This window comes from Falco biarmicus, chromosome 9 (assembly GCF_023638135.1).
Source record: "Falco biarmicus isolate bFalBia1 chromosome 9, bFalBia1.pri, whole genome shotgun sequence".
Lineage (NCBI taxonomy): Eukaryota > Metazoa > Chordata > Aves > Falconiformes > Falconidae > Falco > Falco biarmicus.
The window spans coordinates 6,091,884-6,111,383 of NC_079296.1; the positions used below are offsets into that span (position 1 = coordinate 6,091,884).

General features: G+C 50.3%; 1 protein-coding gene across 2 annotated transcripts in view; it reads right to left on the bottom strand.

Annotated features, from left to right (window-relative positions):
- Window positions 1-19,500, bottom strand: part of VAV2 (vav guanine nucleotide exchange factor 2) — a 149,269-nt gene that overhangs the window by 39,043 nt on the left and 90,726 nt on the right. For both annotated transcript variants that reach the window (XM_056351785.1, XM_056351786.1), the window contains exon 3: window positions 13,891-13,949. In XM_056351785.1, the coding sequence (XP_056207760.1) occupies window positions 13,891-13,949 (59 nt within the window). The remainder of the gene's footprint in view (window positions 1-13,890; window positions 13,950-19,500) is intronic.

Consider the following 19,500-nt stretch of genomic DNA (forward strand, 5'->3'; position numbering starts at 1 on the left):
GACTGCTCCCCGCTGTGCTGGGCTGCACAAATGACTCAGAAATCTAATTCAAATCTGGTGTTGGACTTGTTGAGACAGAGAAACACCCTCTCCTGCACCCATGACGAAGCCTTTCCGTCTGCGAGGTCCTGCCTCGCTGGGCCAGGGCACACCGAGCCGCTTCACATGAGCATCTCCCACCACTGCAAGCAGCCAGTGCACCAGAACGAACGAGCCTTTAGGAACCCTGGGCTTCCTCATCTTAACAACTTTGTGATAGCTGAAAAAAGTTAAAACCCTGGGGCTGAGGGACAGGACACCAGAAGGGCAAAAGGAAGGGGGGAGAAAGCAGATTAAAAGAGAACGGGAGGGAAGTAGGGGGGAATACAAGAATTCCTTGGCTCATTCTGAAGTAATAACCAAATAACGTATGAAGGAGATGAAAAATACTGCTTTAATTAAACCCAATGTATTATTGCTGGCACAGGGCCATGGCAGGCTCTGGCTTTGCTGGGGCTGGATGCACCTTGTGACTACGGCTGTGTGGGGCTGGGGTCTCAGCAAGCCGGGCTGCAGCCAGAGAGCCCCGGGAACACAGCTGCAGCGGGGCACCTCGGTCTGTCCCCGTGGCCATCGCAGCGATGGCAGCCGGGGCTCCCCAGGGTAAAAGCCACACAGTGTGGGATGCTGATGCTGTGAGGGAGCAGAACTGGATACACATGAACTTGTAACTGCCCCCAAGAGCAATTTCCTCCTCTGCCCTCCCAGCCTCCCTGTTTCATTATAGATGGCCTCTCCTGGAAGATTTCATACATGGCCTGGCTAGCCCCTGAATGTGCTATTTTTGGATCCTGTCTCTAGCACTAATTTGCCTTCCCTCCTCTGCTACACTTCACCCTTCCTTTGGTGAGCAGCTTCGGACCAAATGTTTTGAAACAGTGCTCAAACCTGCAGCAAGTTCAATTAAAACCACAAGCAGGTGGTGACCCCGGCCATGGAGCAGGAGGGTTTCACACTCCACCAGCTATCGCGGCTGCCGTGCCCACGGGAACAGAGGAGCACCCAAGGCTGGCACATCTAACTGTGCCCATCCGCACTGCGGCAGTGCCGGAGGCAGGAAAGCGATGGGTGGGAAGACGAGACGGGGCTGTGCCTGGTCTCAGAGTCCCATTGCAAGGCAGGTGCCGCTGGGCTATCATCCCGACACCCCAACATCTGGCACAAACAGCTGCCCGTGCATTTGTGAGATGGGGGATGCTTAATTTGGAGAGAAGCTTTGAAGCGTAAAGGTGCAGTGAGAGACCAGGAGGCACCCAGGATCTTTACAAAACACGCGTGTCTGTCCGCGTTTCCTCTGCCCTGCTGTCCCCCCCTGGGGATCAGTGACAAACACAAAAGCCATGTGAAGCGCAGACAAAAAAGCCACCAGCTCTTCCTGCACGTGGCTGAGCCCATCGTGGGAACCGGTCTCGGACCTCAGCCCCGGCAGGCGAAGGGGGACAGCACCTGCTGCCGCAGGGCTACACCGTCCCGCACAGCTCTGGCGAGAAAGGAGAAATTGGAGGTGACCTCTGTTTAAGCACCACTTGTTACAATAATATTTAAAAAAAAATCCACCACAAGGCACAACTTCCTTTCTTTTACATGCATCTTCAGCTCTTAATCTCTATTTCCTTCTCCAGTGCTCACCATGCCAGAAAGAAAGAAGTAAAAGAGCTATAAAGAATATTAAAATCAGAAACACACATTTCCAACCATAAATCTGGGCTCGAGGTGTAATCAGTTCCTGTGATAAACCCCCCAATGTAAGACAAGGAGAAGCAAAGAGAGAAAAATTTTTTCTAATGAGAGTTTCATGGAGATGGCAACTCCATCAGCCCCCCCAGCTTCACCTTGACCACCGGTAAAGCACCGGAGTGAAAGTCAGGGCAGGGGAGGAATTAGTAACCTGTATCTCTGCAATAGCAGCTACTGGCTAAACAAGGATGCACGGAATGCAATTAGAAGGAAAGTCACACTGAGGAGAGGATTACTGCATGGACCATCTAAAACCTGGAGCTGAAGAATGGCTTTTTGGAGAAAGCCTTGGGTTTGCCCATTGTTTGTGCCTCTCTCCCCAGTGCCCATGCCACACGCGGCTCTGGAGAGGCTCCCCACATCCATCTCCCCCCAGCTCCTCACCCCTTCCCCAAAACAGGGTACCAGCCCCGAGGCTGCAGGACAAGCCACCTGGGGCTGGGACCGTGCCCTGGGCTTTAGGCAGCTCTTGCCCAAACAGTCTTTGCTCTTCTCCAAAAGCCCTCTATGCAACAACATAATTCAATTTAGCCCTGCTAATTATGGCCGTTATTGAAAATATCTCCCTACTTTGGGCTTAAGCTCCCTTATATATCCATTTATATTATTCTTCACTGAACAGGAAAAATTCATCTTCCAGCAACGAGCCGAGGAGGATGAACCTCCAGCAGCCAGCTACAGAAAAATACACTGAACACTTTTCTACACAGACTCTCACGGGGGGTCAGGGTAGTGCTGGCAGGAGGAGCGGGGTGCACTGCCCAGCCAGCCCGGTCCCATCAATTAATTCCCTGCGTTGCCGGTTTTCCTGCTTCCCATCAGATCACCTTTGTGGCTCCCCACCATGGGCTCATCTTGGGGCAACATCTCCCACTTGAGCTGGCTGCAGAAACAGACCTGACATGGTGGGGAGAGGCTGGGGGAGGAAAGCCCTGCTCTCACTCCTGCCCCACAGGCTCCATGTCCAGGCAATGCTAAGAAGAGCCAACTGGGTGAACTTCTAACCCAGTGTTTCTCACTGGGGTTTCCCTTGTGTATGTCCAGGTCCAGCACAGGATTTGCATTTAGACACCTGTGTGCAGATCATCAGCCTGGCCCCAACCATGCAGGGAGAAGCATCTCCACCTGGCTGGGTGATGGTGCTGCACGTTCCCCAGCCACGAGCTCCCCAAGAGCAATCCCCTTGTTTGCGACCAGCTGGTGTATGTCATTAATTTTTTGAAGAGCAGAAACACTGGAAGTCAAGGGGTCCAAAAGCTACTGATTCCCTGGGAAGTTCTTACGGATCTCCAGGTGCGCTGCAACTTCATACATATATTAAATGCTATAGCTGGGAAAGCCCAACAGTAACGAGTGAAGTATTCTGAGTCCACGGAAACCCAACAGGTTTGCAGAGATCCTAGTTAATTTAAATTCATTTGAAATTTGAAAATATCTCTTGTTTAGTATCATTAGTTAACCACACTCTTTCTTACTCCACTGTCATGAAAACCACCTGCTGAGCCACTTATCCTCCCAGCCTGCGCCTGGGCTGCAGCAAGCCCAGTCCTGCTCAGATGAAGAGCAAAAGCCCCAGCAACATCAAACACCGCTGGAACAGGCTCTCAGAGATAATAAACCTCCCAGAGTAGACTTCTTCACAGAAAAACCCCACAGCATTCAACAGCATCGCTTCCAGAGATCAAAGAAGAGAACGAAAGCAGGATCAATCTGATGTGTTTGTTTTAGAGCCGAAAAGAGAAGAAAAGACCAAGTAATTTGTTATGGCGTTTAGAGCGAGCTTCTCCTCTTGAGGACAAGGCTTACAGCAGATGATCGGTCTCGACATGCAATGCAAAGCACCCCCTTGATCTTACAAAACATTTAGGCTACTTTCTGGGTTGGAGAGCTTGCACACGCACAGCGCACAGCACCCTGCGCAACGCACTCTTGCAAGGCAAGGCAGGAGCAGACCACAGCCATGGTGCATCACACAGAGGAATAATCAATTAATATTTTACGAGGCACCTAATGCAAAAACCCTCCCTTGCTCTCAGCGGATCCATGATCCATGCCACACTGTACCCCCACCAGCTGCCCCCACTGCTCCCCTGCAGTAATCCTTGCTATGGGGGGAAGGCGCACGCCGATGCACTGCCTGGGTGCTCTCTCCTCTGAATTATTTAATGGGAAGAGCCAGGTAAGGCTGTAATTCTAACAGCAATAAGCAGGAAGATTTATTTATTTATGAACACATTTCAGCATCTGGGTGCCTTGCCCTAGCAACTGTTCACCTCTGCAGCACTGTCACAGAGAATAAAGAGGGGCAGGGATGGGGCAGCGTTAGTCTGATGATTTTGCATGGTACCATCTTAGCCTCAAACCCATGTGTGACAGTCCAGGGAGGACCCAGCATGACATACATTCTGTTTTCCCTATCTTCATCCCGATTTCTTGGGGTCAAGCACCAGCCCTGGGAACAGAAAGCCTGGTGAGAAGCAGACAGGGTGGAAACGTTCCCCCCCGCTGCCCTCCATTCCCAAGGAGCTGTTCCCATCCAAGGCTGCCCTCGGTGGAGATCATCTGTCAGGCAGTTCTGCAAGGAGGCTTTCAGGACTTGTGCAAACACCCATGGCAGACTAAAGGAGGTGGTTCATCCCTTACCAGGAGTGGGAATCCTGCCTCCCAACACCAGCACAATAATCTCCCCCCGTTTTCCTAAGTCCAGCAATCACATTTCTGTGTTTTAAAAAGCAGGTGGAGTATGTGACACCCGTGACACCTGAGCTGTTCCCATCTGCTACCCCTTCTGCGAGGGATTTCTTCACAAATGGGGACAGCCATAATCTCAAGCTGCTACAAAGGGGCTTCTACAGCTCTACTGGGATGGACCAGGCTGGGCTGAGTCTTCCTGGCTCAGGATCTGGCAGAAAAAAGTTTCCATAGCATGGTGTCTACAGACCATAACTACACCTTGCAGCAGCTCACAGAACCCATGGCTGGGTGTACAGCTCCTCCGTCAACTCTCTTTTGAAAAAAAGCGTTGTGGCAATACAAAGGAAACCCTTTGTCTATATATGAAATCTGCAATTTCACCAAGATTTCCCACTTCAGGCCATGCTTTCCATGTGAGCCTGGCTGCGGGGTGAGCAGCCTGCTTCGGTCCCGTGCTTAGAGAGGAGCCCGTTGGTCCCACTGCTGAGCTTTAACGCCACTTCAAACCCAAAATCTATTTATCCAGGGGAAACACTCTGACCTCGGCTGTTCACAGCACGTCATTTTGATAGCTCCATCCTTCCCCCTTCCTTTTTCCCTCCTCTTTTTCTCCAGGGTGGTGAGTCACTCTCTGAGCATGGGACCACCCCATCCCCCTGACCATGGGTCCCCCATCAGCCATCGGTTCTGGCATCCCGGAGCCATAACGGGTCCTCTGGGCGCATCGTCGTGCCTTCACGAGCACAGCGCTCCAGGAGCTGTCCAAAGAAAACCATGGGGGTTTGCAAGACGTTTACACGCAACTGAAAATGCCTTCATCATCATCTTCCGTGGGATTCGGTGAATTAAAGCAGCATTTAATGTACTGAGGTACCAAGAGGTGGCTGTGAGCTGATCAGGGGCAGGCAAAGCGGTGATCTGGAGCTGCTTCTCCAGCCCTACTCCTGACCCAGGCAGCACCTCCGAGTCTTGGTTCCCATCCGTGAAATGGGAACAGTGTCAAGAGAATGATTTTGGTAAAGTGCTCTGAGATGGATGAAAACCACGCTATGAATGCCCAAGAGCCATTTTTTTAAAGCAGAGTGGAATCAATTCTCTCCCTGCAGAACAAGACACATTGGAGCATACCAAAAGCTGCTGAATTTAATTAAAATCATACTATTGTGTTACATTACTCATCTCTGGAAAGAAGCACCTCACGCTGTGCCAAATTTTAGAGATGTCTTCTGAAAAATTATGATTTGCTTTTATTTGTGGTCTGGAACTTGCAAAAATTCTCACAAGATTAATTCTGATAGAAATTCAGTGGGGAAACAGCAAGCTACATCATCAGATAACACAAAGATGATGATTTTGCAGGAGAGTACTTACAGCATTTAGCACAGCGCACTGCACAGTGCCCAAGGGTTAGCTGCATGCCCTGCTTTATCTTTAGCTCAAATCTGAACCGAGTATTTCTGGAGACTAGGAGACAAGAAAATAACAGCTCATATAATTTTATGTTTCAACACATTATCACATTTTTTAAAAAATTCTCACGTACCAATGCTTCGGTCAAGAATGTGGTACGATTTTCTCCTCACTTCAGCTCCACGTTGACCATAACAGATGGATAAAATCAAAAGGGGAAACCAGAAACATCTTTCTCATAAAGAAAGGAAAACAAAAAAACAAAAAACAAACCCTCTGGGGTAACAGCACAACCAATCACTAGGAAACGATTTGGCCCTTGTCTCTGACTCAGAAGAAAACTAGATTTGAAAATGCATGGCTGCAAATCAACGGCAAGCGCAGTGAGCAGGGACATCAGCAGCCCTCCCTCCCAGCAGAGCATCCCCATAGCCCTGATGCCACCAGGAACGCGTGAGCAGCAGGTTGGGGAGGAGGGAGGATGCTCTTGCAGCTCACATGCTGGCTTGAAACTGCAGCAGAGCCCAGCACTGGGGCAGGGGTTTTGCACCCACCGTGGATGGAGATGGCCAGAGCCCTCGCCCCGGCCAGCCCCTGCAACTAAGCCAAGCACAGGGTACTGTTAGTCTGCGCAGATGGCACTGGTCACCCGTGGAGCATCAAGATAAATCACAGCCAGGAGGAAAAGACCTGGGACACACCCCACAATGTATAACAACATCCCCACAAGGCTCTGCAATTGCCCAACTTCAGAAAACACTCTGTTAAAACAAAAACCTTGAACGACCCCCCCTGCCCCCCCCCCCCCCCCCCCCTTTTTAACTTGTAGCAAAACAGCACAAGGAAATTTTTTAGTGGTCCGAGCAGCAGTTTCTCTGGTGTACCTGAGCAGCTGCAATCCTATGAAACACACACCAATAAAAACAAATAAATATCTAAACAGATATTTCTGCCTGCTTCCAGACCAGCACCAGCGCTGCTGACCGCATGCACGCAAGCACCACCAGCACGTCCCAGCCAAGCGGGGTCCTACTGTGCAATGTAAACCAGCTCCAACAGACCACCTGGGCTGAGCAGCACCTTCTGGGGTCCACAAGGAGTAAAAAGACATGTGCTTCCCACTCTCCATCAGGGTGCCAAGAGCCGTAAGCACCTGAGTACACCTCTCCCCAGGCACAGCCCCCAGCCCTGAGCCCCCCTGTCCCCCAGCACTGGGATCCCCCACCTCTGAGCCCCCCATTTGGGACCAGCCAAGCCTGAAGTCCTTCTCCATGCCTGGGGCAAGGACTGCGTTTCAGAGAGACCTTTCCAGCGCCTCTGATCACCAGCATACGCACAGACCCTGCACAGGGGAGAAAGCTGTGGTACCCAAAGGTGACATGGTGCAAGGGTGGCCGGTGACACATGAGGGAACCCGCAGAGACGCATGACACGGGCCAAGGCCATGAGCAATGACAAGGCAGGTGCACCCCAAAAACCCGCAAGCCCCACACGTGGCTATTAAGCAGAGCTGTGCACATCAGAACTGTATCTTCATTACGTGAAGCTGCTGGTGGGGAGGGGGTGAGAGAAACTGCCTTTGCTTTTACTAGCAGATGCTTACGGGGTGACCTCAGCATCTCCCAAGCCTACAAAGCAGCCGCACAGGAAAACATGTCAATGATATTTTTCAGACTCTCTTAGGAGCAAGTCTTTGAGGATACACGCTTGCCAAAATAAACGTGTTAAAAACATTTTTAGCTGGAAAGGAACTGCTTTTAGCCAATGATCTTGCTTATTGACAAAGGAAGAAGCTTTACAGTCACTCCTAAAGGTTTGTCTGTGTCACAAGAAACCATCTCCCCTCGGCCCCTGGCTTGTGAGGTCTGTGGCTGAACCTCTGTGGGTTTGTGCTGGTCAGTCAGTCCCAGGACTGGTCCCAGTCCCAGACTCCCTAGAGCACTGGAGCACGCTGCACAGCAGCCATACACATTTCCAGACATGGGTTCCTTCCACAGCCTTCTCCATCCATTTTATAGCAACACTTAAAGCACGTACAATGGATACACGACGGCAGTAAAAAAAGTAATGGGCAGGGTGCAATTACAGAGCACACCTTGGCAATGAATAAAACAGTCCTTGTAAAACCAACCTTACAGATGAGGTCCTGTAACTACCTCCTCATCAGAAGACACTCCAGGACTTAATCGCTAGCGACTTTAATTGCTTGCCATTTTCACACACAGCTGGAACTGCCTCCTGCGTTAAGCTACCGTCCCCAGGGACCAGGAGAGCAGAGACCAAATCTGATCAGCATGAAGCCTCCATCATGCTGGAGAATCTTTGCAAATTCCATAAAGACTTTTCCGTATCTCCCTTCTCTCCTCTAGGACAGCAACGGGAGCATCTCCTTGATCAGCTATGCCAGAACTTGTGCCACCCCATCTTTTCCAAGAAGTGGGATTTGCTGGCAGGGTCACAAAGTCTCCTTTACATGGTCACCCCCCCAACAAACATAAGAGAACCCCCCTACTGTAGCGGGGCTCCGTCAGATGGCAAAACAGATTTAAGTCATGAAACCTGGACAAAACTCTGGGTTTAATTCTGAACTGGTGGATGAAACGCTGAGGAGTTTCCAGATCAAACTGACACACGCTGGGAGCAGGCACACACATGTTCTGCAGGGCAGGGGCTGGGGGCTGCCCGCATGGGTCCAGCTCCACGTGCCCCCTCTGCCCCTCTCCTGCGGGCAGGCAGGGCACTGCATGGGGCACCACTGCTCGCTCCACACGGGAACGTCACAGCCCCGTGAACGGTGCAGACGGGATGCTTACGACTCTCCCTTCCCATCCCTCCTCCCTTTCACCCCCACACACATCCTGATATTATTGGCAAGCCCTTAAGTACAGAAACTCGAGGGCTGATAATGCTGCAAACCTCAATTTGAGCCTGTCAGTCTGTTTTAATAGTTTACCTGGGCAAAACTGCTGGCAAAGCAATGCTGAACCTCATCAGCAAGGCACGGGGTTTGCAGGCAAAGCAGGGCGGTAGGAAAGTCTCCTCTGAGTTAAATTCTCACTGATGGAAGGATGCTGGTACAGCTCATTTAGTCGCTTTGAACTTGCCTGGAGGTGGCTCCGACCTGGGCTAATCCCAGCATCGAGCTTCTCTCCTCTCATCTCACTATCTGCATTGTCGAGATGGGCAACACGGAGCCACGATGGCCTTGACACTGGTCTGCACTCAACAGGGTGCCTGCAGGCAACCGAGCCCTGACACCCACCTGGCACTGGATCTGCAGGGGGTCAGAGAAGCACTGGGACCGGCACCAGCCCATCCTCTGGGCAGCCAGGAGGGTTCTTCTCCTTTGCTGATGCTCCCAGTCTCCTGTAAGCGGAATGGCAAACCCCAGCTCTTTGTGTAGGGGACGGTGAGGGGACAACCCCGCACCCCAGAGCAAAGCTGCCCTGCAGCCGCCAGCAGGCAACAGGCAGCTCCCCCCAAGGGCTTGCCCTCAGCTGCCAGCACATCTGCTCCATCACCTCAGGGCTGGTGACATGCAGAGGTTAAACACCAAGAGAACAAGCATTTTGACTTCTACTTATGCCGTTATGTCTTTGTTTAAATGCAAGGTAAACCTCAGCCCAGGGTGAGGGGCTGCCCTTGCTGTGTTTGCCTGGAGGGAAAACTGATGTTATTCATTCTTCCAACAAGCTCGGGCCAGACACTGACCCAAGGAGGTCTTGCCTTGGCCCCCAGGATGGGGAAAACACAACCATTCCCTTCTCCTTCCCTCCACCAGCCAGCCAACACACTGCCACTGGTCCCGCAGGAGAAAACCTCCTCCTGACAAACAGGATTCAGCCCTCCTCCCCGTTTGCAAATACTTTAAATCGACTTTATTAACTGAGTGCCTTCTGAAGAAAGTCGCTGAGAGGTTCAGTTCATATATAAAGGATTTATTTAGATTAAGAGCCTTAGTAAAAGGCCCCTGAACATGCTAACTCCTTCCCGTTTTCAGATGGTTTCACTGTGCACACATTAAAAATGCATGCAGGCAGCAAGAGCCAATATTCCTTAACCTCCTGCTTTGCTTGCAAAACTCTGCTTCCAGGAAAAACATCTATCTTGGGGAGATGAAAAAACACATGCCCCCTCTGCTCACAGCTCGCCTTCAGCCCATGGAGCTTGCTAGCATGAGGTGGACAACGGCCGGAGCCCAGAGGATGCTGGAATGTACCATGGACAACAGGGAAAAGCCATGGCTGCAGCAGGGAAGTTTTAAGGAAAACAAAAAAAAAAGCTTTAAGAAAAAAAATAAAATCCTGGTTTATTGAGTCCTGCAGCAAGAAGTCCTATTGTCCTCTGGAGAGCTGAGTTTGCTTAAGAAAACTTGGCAAGGGAATGAAAACCGATGCTCCAGAGCACGGGAGAACCTGTGCACGTACGACCACGCTGTTTCTGCCTGCTACAAAATCCTCCTGCCTGGCTTGGAAGCATTTCGTGCCAGCCACTGTGAGAATGGGGCGATGGACTTGAGCTGTGGGTTGGGGCTGTGGTCGAAATTCCTGACGTCCTGGCTGTCAAAGAAAGGCTCCTTGTTCAGAGAGCGCCACGGATGGGCAAGGTGCACAGCGGCAACTTCTCACTGGGACCGCCAACAGTCCTCCAGACAGATGGGGAAAGGCTAAGAAACAGTAACAGTTAAAAAAAAAAATCCCCTCTCCTTAGACGGGTGATGCTCCACAGTGAGGATCTTTTCTTTGTCCCCACAGCCAGCCTCATAAAATGATGCATGGATAGAAAAAAAAAAACCACCAGGAAAAGGGTATTATCCCGTTCCTGCAGAACCTGTGCTCCCGCAGGAGACCAAGAGGCAGGGCTCCATCTCCCACAAGCCCGGTGCACAAAGGCATTTTTTACTTCCCCATTTCTGAGCCGGGAAAATCAAACGTACGAAACTAAGGGATTTTCCCAGGGCCACGTACAGCACCGGGGGCGGAGCCAACACCCACAGGTAGTTCCATGCATCCACTTTCCCTTCAGGACACATCCTTAGCCACAAAACCATCTTTCCTCTGTACACCTTACATTAAAGAAAGAAAATACACCTTTTTCTAGGACACACCAAAAAAAATCTTTTTATACACAGGGCACTACCCCAGAAATAACCCAGTGGTAGCAGTCCTCACAACTACACGCTTCTTTAGCGGGAAAACATCGCTTGCGCTGCTTGCACAGCCTCGTGCAAGCGAGAAATCTGTTTCTGCAATCGTGAGAGGCCATCACCTGCTAGAAGGCACGTCAGTGCTGGAGGCTGACGCTGTTTTCTGCAGGACTTCTGAAACCTGCAGCTGGGACTAGAACAGATCAGGAGGGGGAAGACGCAGCACGGGCTGTAGCTACAGCTGCAAGAGATTAAGCCCAGCCTTAGCAGCGTGCTGCAATGCAAACAAAACATTGCATTCGAGATTATTTTTTGCCATGTTTTGCTGCTTGTAGCTTGTTTCTTGGAAGGAACGCTCTGTCATCTCAACATAGCTATCCTGATAGCTATCTGATTTACTTTGTAAAACAGGGTTTCTCTGGCAAGGTTCATGTATCCAGAAATTATTAAGATTGAAAGACTTTTTTTTTTCCACTGAATTGCGTATGAGATTGATTTTTATTTTTCTACCCTATATGCCATGGAACTTATTTAAGGACAAGTAATAGGCTTTGGGATTTATTTCACTCTTAATTTGCGTGCTTCTGCTTCTGAGACCCCAAAATAGGGGTTGGAGCAGAGCCACATTCATGCTGTGGGGCTGAAGACCGCAGAATCCATATACCATCCTAATTACACTGTATTTACCATGGTTTTGAGCACCATGCCTAAGCCAACAAGACTCTCTGCATTTATTTCAATAGCAGCATCTTCACTGAGGAAGGGAAGGGTAGGGACCCCAATCGTCAGTGGGGACCCCAGTGAGCGGAGGGCAGTGGGGGCCAACGTGAGCATCCCTTCAGGGAGCCAGAGCTGCAGCTGGTTCCCACAGATTAAATTAATTCATCTGAGATTAGTTTCTGTCATTGAGGCTTTTGTGATAGTGTAGCAAGAAATCATCTAATTAGAAAGGAAAAAACATGCAGCAATGGACAAAGCAAGGGCTCTCTGACTGCAGGAGACAGCGGTGATGGGAGGGGACACCCCCTGGGGGGGCATTTTCCAGCTAATGGAGTAACAGCGTTTTCTGTTCTTGCAGTGCTGGCAATGGGGAGGAGAAGCAGGGATAATACGCAGGAAAACAGAGTTAGAAGCAAAGACACACTAAGCTCTGTGCTATTCTTGTGTAATTACAGTGCAAAGGCTTCCAAGATAAGGGATTTCAGTGGGAACCATGAACACTCGCTGTTAAATGAATGAGAAAAATCCACATATCCACAAGAATAGCAAAGCCTCCCTGTCCCTGGATCCCAGCTATCGCCCAACCCACCCATCCCTGGCAGCGGGAGACCTCAACGGGAACAACAATGCTTCAGCCAAAGTCTTCCCAGAAGACAGCCAGCTCATTCATCCCCTGAACTGACACCAGGACCTCCGTGCCTAGGAAAGGGCTTGGCCAGGGGTGAGTGACACACTGCAACCTCCTCCAGCAATGCCCCGAGACTTAAACGCAGCCCTTGCCAAGACACTGCAGCTCCTGCACCCGGCTTCCCCCCTTACTCCCTGCCTCCCAACGCCTTGGGTGCTCTCTTCCCTTAAAATAATAATCACTGCAGGCTTCTCCAGGACTTGGGGCTATCCTTAATAATAAACAGTCCTTAACTTACAGCACGCCTTTATTCCTCCAGCCTTCACCCCCTGAATCTCCCCCCAGTCCTTGTGGGATCTGTCAGGTCTGTGTTTAACAGATGGGAAGGCTCCGAGTTGGTTTTACACGTGAAAAGCTGTTCCCCTCCAGCAATACGAGTGCAGTTGAGGCAGCAAAAAAAAAAGTTCCAACAGTGGAAATTGTGGCGTGGGGTGGTGGGCACGGGCGGCAGGGCTAGAGGGAAAGCTGGAGCCCCATCCAGCCTGCACCCTGCACCCTGGCTGTGGCTGTGGCTGTGCCTGGCCCTGGGATGCGGCCGCAGACCAGTGCCACGCTATGTCCTGACTGGAACAGCAGCAAGACACGTTCTGCACAGAAAAGTAAATGTGTTCTATAGCTGGGGAAACAAACACACACACCCCAGAAAAAAGGAAAGGTACTTTAGGCTAAGAACTCTTCCCAGTCATGGTTCTATTAAGAAGACGTTGCCAGATTAAGAATAAAACCCCACACTAACAAGAAAACCAATTGCAAACCAATTTTGCAGGGAATTGAACAAAGACCAGGATAACAGCTCTACCTAATAGGACTGTCTGCTGTTTTTAATTCCTTCTCCATTGCTCCTTCGATTAGCAGGGGAGGAGGGGCCCCGGCAGCTGGGCAGCCCACCCTGGGTGCCAGGGCCAAGTTACTTACTAACCCTCATCACCCACTCAGCAATGACGTGCCTTGCTCAAAGCCAGGAATAAATTTCTCCTTGGGCAGTTCTGCAGAGAGCAGGGCAGGGGACGGTTGGGGACAGGGGTGACACCAGCGCTCCCGGGGCAGGGCAACAGGGATCGCCATTGCTGGCGTTCCTGGGATCCCAGCCCATTGCTGGCGTTCCTGGGATCCCAGCCCATTGCTGGCGTTCCTGGGTCCCAGCCCTCGGCTGCACAGCCCCTGCAGAGGGGACCTGAGCGACATCTCCAGCAAGAGACAGGCAAACCCACCCTGCCACCCTCCCCAGCAGGCGTGTTGCCCACAGCTTGTGACATTTTCACTTATTTTATTTGTAAACTATTCCTGAGCAGCCTGTAAGGTGCTTTTACAAGTGCCCTACCTACATCCCCAAGGCATCCGTGATGTCTGTTTAACCCTAATATGTGTGGCTTCTAACGATTCTGATGTGATTAAAATACTAGGAATATGGATGGGGAGAAATGTTATTTAAAGCATCGTATTGAAAGGTTCTTACCTAATTCCTTTGGTTTGAGCAATACTGTGGAAGGAGAGTCTGGATACTGCAGAGATCACCTGAAAATGAGAGAAAAAGATGCTGGTGTGCTTACTGAAGTCAGCGAACCCACAGCCTGGTATTTGGAGCTGAATATCCACTGAAATGGATGTGCTCCAGTCTTCCCCATCAGTGTCACAGTACGTCACCACCAGGGCTTGGAGGACACCATCAGTGCAAACGCTGCTTTTGATTTTACCACTGAGCATAAAAGACATGTGACCCTCAGCTACAAAGATACCCACTCAACAGCACCATCCGAGGGAACTCCATCCTGCCGCTCCTGTAACACACCCAGACCTGCTCCAATAGGTTTTGTGTAACACTGAGAACCACTGAAGAACCCCTCTTACTTTGTATTTTATTGCAAAAGGTTTGTAATTCCTTTCATCTCTCCCCACACAAGATGATCTTATTGAGGCAAACTCGCCATGACCAGATGGTTTTGACTTCTTGCATTTCAATAAAGATGCATCACCAGTTTGTCAGAGGCGAGTGCAGACCATCACCCTTTTCCAGTGGAAAACCCCCAGAAGTCATTCAACAGTGAAATATTTTCACCAGCATCACAATTAGGAACAGTAAAGCCACGAGCTTTTTCCAAAACCTCTCCTTTTTGATGGAAGTTTTAATCGCTAAGCAGAATTTTCAATGAAGACAAACAAAGAATTGTTTTAGTCCCTTATAGATATAAACCATGTTTTACTCTTTCTCATATTCATCATTTCAAAGCTAGATTGAGAAAACAAACGTATTATTTTTGGACTGGCTTCCCATCCACAGGAATGAATAGAGATGCCTGCATCCAGGACACAGATAAAGGGCATCTTGAGCGGTTCCTGCTGCCCAGGGCCCCGAGCCCCGGGCTCTCCTCCAGGCACGCAACCCCAACACCATGGGGGCTGCTGCTGCACCCAACCCAGCCACGAGGCACCCATTAGTGCTGCTTTCCTTAGGGACCGTGTGTCCCCGTGCTGAGGGACGCTTCCCTGGTTTGCTAAGCCACCTTCGCATCCATCACCCAGGGGAGCACGTGCCCTAAGAGAGCGAGTGCCTGACTTCTCTCCTGGGACTACTGTTGGTCCTTGAAGCCTCCCTCCCTCCCACATTGTTATTCCAAAACATCAGAGTCAGGACGTGGATCCTCATGCAAAACCTCGCTGCAAGAGGCATGCCAGCACCAGGCTTGTTTGGGGGGATGCACACACGCAGCTCCTCGGGACTGCGCTGGAGCCTGAGCTCCTCCTGCTCCAAACCCCGTCTTCTCCTCCCTACTTCTGAAACCTTCATCCCTCTCATTTTTCTTTTCTTTTACCACTGCCAGGAACTCTAGCCTGGCCGTGGGCCGCCGGTGCCCCACGCATGGACCCAAAGTTGCGGCAGCAACAAGGAACAAGGGAGCGGCCACAGTTGCAGTTGACTTTCACACGGAGAACAGAGATGCTAATTATTCAAGAAGACCAGAGAGACCCTAAGAATATCAAAAGTTGGCCAAGTTTCTCCCTGGTATAAAGTGTCACATAAATGCTATGCAGCAAGGAGATCCAGAGCAAGAGGGAATTCTCCTCGCACCTTTGCAATGCCCCCGTGCAATACTTCTAGCAAAAGAAGCCTTTACCAAAGCATTCTTCCACTTTTTTTTTTTTTTTTTTTAAGGTGTTGCCCCTGACATTTCGAACAGAGGATGGGGATAAAGGCAAAGCATTACTTTTGCTACTGCTGTCACAAGCATATTTTGGCCTATTTCTCATTCTTGGGAGTCCATGTGGATGGCTACCAGACTGCCCCCCCTGCATGCCTGGTTTTACACAGATGCCCTGGAGCCACTGATCACAGACCATAATTACTGCGCAACTAGAAGAGAAAATGTAAACTTTCTCAAGCAGAAATGCAGTGCCGCGAACGTAAATGCAATGAAGTTCCTTTTACTGTAACCTACCAAAAAAAGCAGCACGGAGAAAGGTTGGCTGCTTCTGGAAAAGGTGCTTCAGCCACACACTGTCCTGCCAGCCAGCTCCCAGTGCCAGCCGGCGACGTTCCCAGCTCCATTTCGGGAAGGTGTTAAGCAAGCCTGGCTCTCCACGTCCCTCTCACACCCCTACCTCTGGCCGCTCTCTCCTCTGCTCTGGCTTTGAGAAACATCAAGCCAAGACATGGCTTCTGGTCATGTCATGATTCAGTGAGCAAACCTGCTTTGGAGAAACCGGAGCTCAGCCCCTTTGGAAGGAGAAGGCAGCCCTGCCTGCGAGCTCCACGCAAACCATGTCCCCCCGAGTGCTCTGGAAGCGCATGCTGTCTTATCAGTCTGCATTTTCAAATAAAGGTGGCTTTGCCTTCAGAAATGACAGGAACAGCAACAGGAGGAAGCAGGTTAAAACATAACCGGAGTCAAAGAAATCAGGTCTTACTGCCCAAATTGTCAGCAACCTAAAGCACTGCTCTGGACATGTTATTAAATCTCTCTGAGCCACAGTCTCCCACCTCTAAAATTCTCCGCAGTTCGGGAGAGGAGTTGGGGCTGAGTTCATCAGCATCCATGAAAGGCGCCAGGGCTCACCAAGGCTCAGAGCATCGCTGCTGGCAAGTGGTACCTGCAAAAGCCGAGCCCAAAGAGGGCGCAGAGCTGGAAAGCCCACCGGCACCCCCAGTCCCACTCCACCAGGCTTAAAATAGGCAAAGGGAAGTCCTAGACTGATTGAATGAGTCTCTTCTGCAGTTTATTATTAGACTTCTCAAGTGAAAAATCAGTTTATGAATCAGACGGCTATACCACAGGGTTTGACTTCCAGGGAAATTTAAGAGAAAAAGCTCACTGTTCTCTACACCAACAATTTTTGCTTTGTTCTTTTATGAAAAGCCCCAAGCGCTGAACATCCTGGCACATCAAAGCCTGGGACCTGGTTCCAGCGATGAGCCAGCATGCGCAGACACGCTTGCTTACGCTTAGGCTCCCAAATTGATGCTCAGGTACATAAAGCAAAGCGACCCACTTTGAGGGACCAGGTACAAAGAACCTCCACAAAGCTTGGCACCTCCAAAAGCAAGGCTGAACAGTAACTGTCCCCATATCAGCCAGTGTTTTTCCAACAACAGCTCCCGCCGAGGCAGCAGCCAAGAGCGAGAAAAGCCAAGTGCAACCCCAGCTCCTCTTACAGCTCCCGCGCTCCAGCCTGCCAGCCCCTAGCCAGGGAAATGCTTAAGCATGCGCTTAAGAATAAGTAATCCTCTCAATTTCAACAGGATTAAACAACATTCTTAAAAGTAAGTCAATCCTAAAGTGTTTGGCTAAACTGTGTCTCATTTTCCCTGTAAAGCAGCTTCTTATTTGCAGAGAAATTCAGTGATATTTCCTGCCGCTCCCAGCTCCCGTCCCCAGGATCCGCCTCGCTACGCACCCACGCGGCCGCTGGCATGAGGGGTCCCCGACCAAGCCTCAGGCTTTTTGTTCCTCCTGCAATACCAGGACATATCACAACTAATGCAGCTATGACACTAAGTGGAATTATAGTTCACTGGTTATTTATACCTCCCTTTTCCTTTCTGGCTGCCTGGAATTGCAGAGGCTTTGTTTCCCCAAGGCAGATGGTATAACCAAAAAAGATTTCTTGCTGTGGGGTATCTGTCCCCTTCAGATTTATGCTGATTATTTCATACACTCAGATCTTTGGGTTTCCCCTCTTAAAATTAACCTGCTGCTCGAAACTGGGAATCCAGCAGAAGCAAGGCTGCTGCATCCTGGAAGTGCTCCTGGAGCATACTGGGAGCAATAGCATCCAGACGTGCTGGTCCCTTGGACCACACTGGGAAAGGCTACGATGACCAAAATGACATCACGCCCAGAGCCAGTGCTCCGGCTCAGTTGGTGGGGTGGCACTGGGGGCTCTGCCGCCCCATCCCAAGGCAGCGATGTCCCAGGGGAAAGCACCTGATGTCCCGGGGGAAAGCACCCGATGTCCCGGGGGAAAGCACCCTGCTCAGCACTGGCAGACGACAGCGTTACTGAAGTCATTTGAACACGCTGCTTGGGAACACAACACTTTCATCTGTGTGTTTGTCTTCCGGGAGAAGGAGGGCTGTAGGCTTAAACAACAGGGGCTTATGTAGATTATTATTACTTCTCCAGCCATTTCTCAATGTAATTTCCTCCCAAAAACCTGCATTCAGTATGCAAACATTACCGTACCACAAAAGCTATAGCTAAATGAGATGCCAGATGCAGAGCTGCCAAGGTTTGCAGTGCAGGTGATGTACAGATAAACTTTCCCTACAGTCGACCTGCAAAGGGTTACTGGGAAATTTCTGGTGGTTTCACCATGAAAGGTGAGGGATGCCCTTCACATTCCTGACGTTCCAGTTTGCCTTGTATTTTTAGACGTGGGCTAAATCCAAACACCCAGCTGATCATTTACCAACCAGCGCCCTGCACAGAATGAGATCATTGCTGTGAACCAACGGAACCAGGAACGGAGCACGAGGGCCACGCGCATGATTTCAGAGGCTGAGCATCACACGGCTCGTGGAGACCCTAATTTGAAAAGCCACCAAGTTGTGCATGTCATGAGGAAGTCAGAAAGAAAAAAGAAAAAAAAAAAAAAAAAGAGGGTGGGGGTGGGGTGGGGGTGTGGCCAGGAAAGAAAAATCAAGTTTCAAACTGGTTTTCTTACATTCACTGGTCACTTTGCAAGAAGCCTAAGTAAAGAAATGAGATTTTTGAAAAGAAAAAACAAAACCACACCACCATCATAAGAAATTAACCACTTTTCTCCTTCCTTATTACCAACACTTTATTTTGGGAACTACAGATTAAAAAACAAACTAAAGCAAAACAAAAGATAAATTATTATGCTTACTGCTCTTCTGTTTCCTCCAGCATTGTTTATTGCTGATGGTATCTGCGCATCTAGAAAACTCTCAAATAAACTCTCTCCTTATTTGAAAAAACAAACTGAGCCAGCTGGGCTGGGGAACACTTTGCCTACGAGGAATTCCCCAGCTCCCTGTGCCCTGAGCGTGGCTGCAGAGCCCCAGCGAGCTGCAGGGGCTACATCCAGGCTCCAGCATGTGCTGAGCCCCCGCAGGGACACCCATTCCCAGAACAAGCCAGTATTGGCTTCTAAGCAAACCAGGAGCTCTGCACAGCAGTGGGAAGTCTGGGCAGAGACGTCGATGCTGCCACCTCCGCACACAGCCTGCTGAAGGGGAGGTGGTTTTAGAGCCTGATATTACACAGAGTAATATTCTGGTTTTCCCCCGAACTCATGAAGGGTGAAAGAAATTGTCAGGTCAAACATCCCCAGCCTCCGTGTGGGTCGAGACTGGACCCCAAATTCAGAGACAAGCTGGATAAAGTATTTCTGAGTTGGACAATAGCATTCAACAGCAAAAAACACTGATGTGAGGGGTCCCAGGGACAAGGCTGCTAAAATAAAAGCAGCCGTGAGAGCAAGCAGACTTTGACCCAGTTGCCCCCAGTTTGGGGTACTGGAGAACCCTGTACTTTGTCCTTCCATTGCGCTGGTGCCCGTGGCAGCGGCCAGTGAGGTGGCTGGGCAGCTCGTGTTTGCTCTTCTC